At 41.1% G+C, this 6,127-nt stretch overlaps 1 protein-coding gene across 1 annotated transcript in view; it reads left to right on the top strand.

Annotated features, from left to right (window-relative positions):
- hmgcra (3-hydroxy-3-methylglutaryl-CoA reductase a) overlaps positions 1-2,802 on the top strand; it is an 11,376-nt gene extending 8,574 nt beyond the window's left edge. Inside the window, exons 18-21 of the mRNA XM_035658879.1 lie at positions 565-574; positions 660-670; positions 806-960; positions 1,661-2,802. Coding sequence (XP_035514772.1) covers positions 565-574; positions 660-670; positions 806-960; positions 1,661-1,715 — 231 coding nt within the window. The 3' untranslated portion in view covers positions 1,716-2,802. The remainder of the gene's footprint in view (positions 1-564; positions 575-659; positions 671-805; positions 961-1,660) is intronic.
- The last annotated feature ends 3,325 nt before the right edge of the window (positions 2,803-6,127 follow it).

Genomic DNA, 6,127 nt, shown 5'->3' with positions numbered 1-6,127 from the left:
GTTATTGATCTGTTATTGATCTGTTATTGATCTGTGATCAGTCCCACTGAAGGCCGCTTGAGACCTGTCGCGCGACACTGTGACATCAAAATGACGTAGATCTCGCTGGCGACAGGATTTTGGCCGCTGGCGCGAGGTCGCCACCACTCTTTTTTTTCAGCTTTTCTTTTTTTTTTTCTTCTTCTTCTTCTAGTGCGTAGAAATAGCAAAGTCGGTAGTAGCCTTTGCTCAGTTGCGCCACCTCTGTTCAGGAGAAGACTGCAACTAGTGTCGCGACCACCAGCGACAGTATAAATAGTTACGGCGCTCCCGTGACGTCACGTTGTCGCGCGACAGGTCGGCAGTGGCGAGTCTACAAGACGCTTGACACTGATTAAAACTACGGGTGCTTCGGTTGATCAATATTAGTTTGATCGGTACGATCAGAAGAGCCGATCAGCTGACACATTGATTTTATTCCACAGGCAGTTATGACTGGGATTAGGATTTTATCATTTCCCTGTACACTGTATGATTAGTTATTGATTATCAGTTATTGATGGTTGTGTGGATCGCCCCCTGCAGGATGTGAGCTGTAATGAGATCCAGACTCTACCGTCTCAGGTGGGTCAGCTGGAGACTCTACGAGACCTGAACATCAGGAGGAACCACCTGGTCAGACTGCCTCCAGGTACACACACACACACATTTTAGCCAACTTAAAACACAAATGTTATTACACGAACAGGAAAATTGTTTCTTCAGTTTTGTCTGCATTATTTTGGTGGTAATTAATATGTGTGTGTGTGTGTGTGTGTGCGCGCAGATGCTGGGTGTGCAGGGAGCCAGTCAGGAGTGTCCAGGGGAGAACGCCCGGCAGCTAGCCAGGGTTGTGTGTGCCACCGTGCTGGCTGGAGAGCTCTCGCTGATGGCTGCTCTGGCTGCTGGTCACCTGGTCAAGAGTCACATGACACACAACAGGTAAGAAAAAGGAACCTCAATTCACACAAACACAAGTCATATAGTCTGAGCTGTTCACCACTCTGCACAAAAGTCAGCAAGTTAAGCATATGGCAAACCATCTTTACACCAGTAACACCAGCATGTCAGTCTCTTTCTGTTGCTGTGCTACTGGATTAGGAAGGAAAAAAGCAGAGGTTTTGGTTTACGACCTACTGAAAAAAAAGAAACCCTGCTGGGAATACTGCGTCTCTCTGTCTGGAAGATGAGCACTTCTACTAGCGTCCTGCTTTTGGCCGGTACTTTTCAGTTCAGCGTAATTGAATACCGCTTCTTATCACATCTACTGGTATCCAAACAGAGAGGAAGTGGAGTAAGGCCCACCTCTTGCTTGATTGGCTGTCTGGGCTAAGTGTGACATTGGCAAGCAGTGCAACTCTGTGCCACTAAACAGAATATTTGACCTTTTCTGTGCATTTAAAAACACGTCACACAGCGTAAGAGCAGAGTGCACACCAGGCGATGTGTTTCGCCTGCTTATTCAGCTACACTCCAGGCTTCCTAAATGCTCCAGAGCAATGGGGACTGTTGTTGGCAGTGATTGTTTGGACCCCAGAATACTTACTTGCAAGGCTAATGTTTGTTATTACAAGAATTTTACACTTACATTTACAGCCTTCGCTAACTTGCCATACAGCTCATCTGTCTGTTCCGTGTGCAGATCCAAGGTGAACCTACAGGAGACTCCTGGAACGTGCACCAACAAAGCCTCCTGAGAGCCTGAGAGCAGCTGGGCCTCCCTCAGGGAGCCCGGGTCACTGAACGGAGCAGTAAACCCAGGGAACGATGGACAATTTGAAAGAGACTAATCATTCATCACTGACCTCAGACGTCTTCCAAGTGCTTTCAAAGAGACACTGGAGTGTCTTCTGACCAATCTCTATGCTAGATATGAAAAGAATCCATACAAGCTAATCAGACTATTCTGTGGGAGCATCTTCTTTTTCTCTATGTTTGTGTTTAATGGAGCTGGCTAGGAGACAGTTAATTGCTGACTGCTTTTATTTCCACATTCAATGCTGTCAGGTTTGGTTTGGGTTCAAATGAAACATTTCTACTGTCCTGTTGCCAAATGGAGCACTGTACACAGAAGCAGTGATGCCTAAAAGGTGAATGTTTGTGATTGTTGAATGAGTGCATGATAACAATGCTTCTTACTACAGATTCTGGTTGTTTGTGAAGCTAACAAGGACACAGTGTCACAATTGTGAAGCAGCCCACACAGTTCAGCAGTATAGTCCTGGTTCAACCACAAGAGGACGGAAATATGAAGCATGACTGACTCATTGAATGAATGAACAAATATATGAAAGAATGATTATCTGGATCCAAGAGGCACTTTAAGACTGCAAGAATCTCCAGTATGTACAGCACAGAACAGGTGAGGACAAAATCATGAGTGTGTCCTTCAAAATAGGATGGAAAAGGCTCCAAGTGCCTATACTGCTAATGGGAGTATGCAACACATAATTCCTGTTGAGATTACTCTGTATAATTAACCAAAAAGAAATGTAGAACTGCCCATTTACTGCAGATATGTGTGGAAACAAACTTGCAGAGACAGAGAATTTGCATGTGAGGTACTGTAGTCCATCCCTTTATGTCTGCTTTTAATCAAGATAAAGGCGTGTTGTCACTGTGTGCTGATGCAGTGACAGACTTTTCAAACCAGTCTGTATTTTAAACCGCATTAGCATGTAATGTCGATGCGTGAAAATGTCTCTGTCATGGTGAGACTTCCTGTTGTTCCAGCAGATGGCAAATATTTTGGATATATTTTGTAATAAATACATAAGGACTTTACACTGACAGGTTGTGCTGTTTTTATTGATGCTGTGTCATGAATAGCACATGAGCTGGAGTGATTCCCAACTATCACTGAGTAAGTGCATATTTTATGGAGATTTCATATATTCAGTGTATATCAATCAGCAGAGAACAACTGATACACTGTACAATGAACCCAAACAGTGAACACAATATCTGCAGGAAGGTTGTGTAAAATGATGAATTCTGAGCTGATTATTTCCTGTGAATATTGAATCAGCGATAGGTTTTACTGATATGTTTTGGAACTTTTTATATACAGTTTTTTTCAACAATCATACACACTTAAACATCCCCTCCAGACATATATTAAGACATAAATACATTAGTCTGCTTGAAACAATGTCTGATATGTTCTGTATTTATTTTTTTGCTGCAAGAAAGAAATTGCAATGCAATAAGCACTGGTGGCTTCAGGTTTCTACATCACACTGTACAAGTTGCATAGTGGACCTTTTTTTCCCACACGCCTTAAAATCAAGGCCTTATGACCCACTGTGAAGCTTTGGCGACTATAGTGGGCGTCAGGACCCCCATGTTTGGAACCAGTGAGAAGGGATATGGAATTTACAATAACATGACAGTAAACACATAGTTGTCCTTGACACTGCAGAGCTGAGGTTCATGGCGTTCAGCAGTTTGTATCTGATCTGTGAAGCCCCCACATGTGGCCTGCAGCATGTGAGGACTGCATACAGGAGCTTCATGTAGCACGGTTTTGTTCCAGTGTTCATAGATTATTGATAACTGCTGATTGCTTTCATAAACTGAAACGTTAGTGACAGTTTCCCACTGGGAAAAGCAAGCAGCTGCCCAGGGGCCCCAAATCCTTATGGGGCCAATGAGCAATAGGTTCATTGTGTCCATAAAGAGTGAAATAAGAAGGTCATGCTTGTATTATTATGTGCAGCTCTGTGAGTTGGTTTTTCATGCACAATAATACACTGTAAGAAATGTCTGTAGGTTTTACGGTGAAAACCTGTCAAACCATGTCAGCAAAAGACCATACACTCCAAATAGGTTGAATACAGTTTTTGTAACAGTAAAAAACTGTGATGTCTTACAGCAAAACATTTATTTATACAGGATTTTAAAATGTATATGGAATAAAGTAGTTTTTTTATATTACAGACTGTAAATTGCCCAGAAAACATTCATATGGTATTTTCATGTGGAAAAACTGTTTCTTTTGGTGGTAAAAACTTTTTTTATTTATATGGTAAAATATGGAATAAAACTCTAACTTTAACCGTACAATCCAAAGTACTAATATCCTTTTACCGTAATAGTGAAAAAGTTCTACCATATTTATTATGGTAAAGTTCTGGCAACCATAGCTGCCAGTTTTTTACAGTAAAAATATATTTTTTGTTCATGAATTTTAACTATAAGAGGTAAATGGGATGAAACAAAAATACTGTCTTTACAATTAGTTATGCATTAAGATCTTAAACTAGAGGGTTTGAATCCTGCACGTGCCCTGCTCTGAGACCACCAGTCCCTCAGGTTGAACCCAGGATCACTGATCAATCTAATCAATGAATGACAGCTGCAGGTTAGTGAAAGTCTAACTTCTAATGAGATTACGCGGCTTTAACTCTCTCCCCTTTTCCCCACATCCTGTCTAATAGAGATCCTCAGCAGAGGTCTCAGTCGGAAATCCTCCACTGATCTCTCAGTGAACAGCCCTCACCAGAGAGGCTGCCAGCCAATCAGACGGGCCCTCAGCACATCTCACCAGTTGTCAACGGGCTGATTGGCTGAGCCCTGGTAGGACGGCTGCATGGGGGGCAGACTCATGAATAAAGTGGGGTGTGAGCGTTGGGTGTGAGCTGGTCTGAAGTTTGTAACAGAACCAGAAGGGGTTAACAGCCACATCTCTATTCTCCTCTTTAACACTTTAGGTACTGGAATTAGCACGTGACATGAATCAGTTACTTTCAATAACATCAGGAATTAAAAGTATAAATATTAATTAATTAATTAATAGTATCTCACACTCTGCTAGACATAAGGAAGAAGAACTATTTTTATTACTGGCTTATTGTTCAAGTATTCATTACACTGGCCTGCTGTTCAGATATACTGCAAAATTATTATTAAATTGTCTCTTTTAGTCTCTTTCACAACAAAATTTCATGATCGAAAATATAATATATATATAAATATAAAAGTATTGCTGGAGTACAGTACATACAATGCTCTGTAAGCACAAAATGTTTTGGAGCTTTGCTTCATTCATAAAAACAAAACTGTAGTGAATAAACAGAATGCATTATTGACCTGTGTCTGATGAACATGATGAAAGAGTGAAACTGTGAGATGAGCAGCACTCAGCAGGAAGGGGGGTGGATGCAATATCACTTTTAAAACAATCATTCTTTTATTGTGTCAGTGAGCTGACTCCACATTCACACTGTGACTGTGTACACTCTGCTGAATGGTAAGAGCGACGCAGGGAGGAACCAGGCTGAGCTCGGCTAACAACCACAAGTGTCATTCACTGCCCAGAGGGCCCCTCAAAGCCTCCGAATGTACAGATTCCTTCCTCCCACTCTGACGTGCTGGTTTCTACTACAACACACTTTTTTCATATATAACAGACAGGGGTTGTTGAATGCTAGATTGTATTTGACCAAAGCTTCAGTAGAAGTTCTAATACCAGACTGTGAAAATACTCTACTACTACACTACACTCACAGTCCTGCATTCAAAACCTTATTTAAGTTAAAGTATGTAGTATTTCCCAGGTAATCCAAGAATCCAAGGTTATTCATTGTAAGAAGTAGGATAATTTTCTCAACCTGCAAAGGAACACTGCATCATTCAGCTTATTACATTCACAATCAGCACATCTGAGACACGTGGTATTCGAGGAGTAGAAGCGGTGTTGTAGTGGTGCCTGGAGAAGTAGGTATACTCTTAATGTTTGCCCCATTTTTTTGTTTAAAGCAGCCTGTCCAGCACACATAAGACTACTATATTTAGAAAAAATGACCACTAGTATTATAACACATTGTAGCACATTGTCATGGAACTTCTGCTGATTGACTTTAGGCAGTAAGGATCAATATGAAATTAACATTATCCACAGAAGAATAAATACTGGCCCACAGACAGGTGAGACAACTACATAATTATACATTTTAAGTTTAGTATTCCTTACTATGTCATGCCTTTGTCATTCTAGAAAAAAATGACTAAATAATGAGCTTCAGAGGGGATTTAGAAGTGGGTATACCCAATGCTGACTAAAAAAACAAGTGGGTATACTCCATATACCTGCGTATACTCTACACTA

This window comes from Morone saxatilis, unplaced genomic scaffold, assembly GCF_004916995.1.
Source record: "Morone saxatilis isolate NCDOM2014 unplaced genomic scaffold, NCSU_SB_2.0 Contig16, whole genome shotgun sequence".
NCBI lineage: Eukaryota > Metazoa > Chordata > Actinopteri > Moronidae > Morone > Morone saxatilis.
Note: the sequence above shows the minus strand (reverse complement) of the source record. Positions and strands in the feature narration are given on the sequence as shown.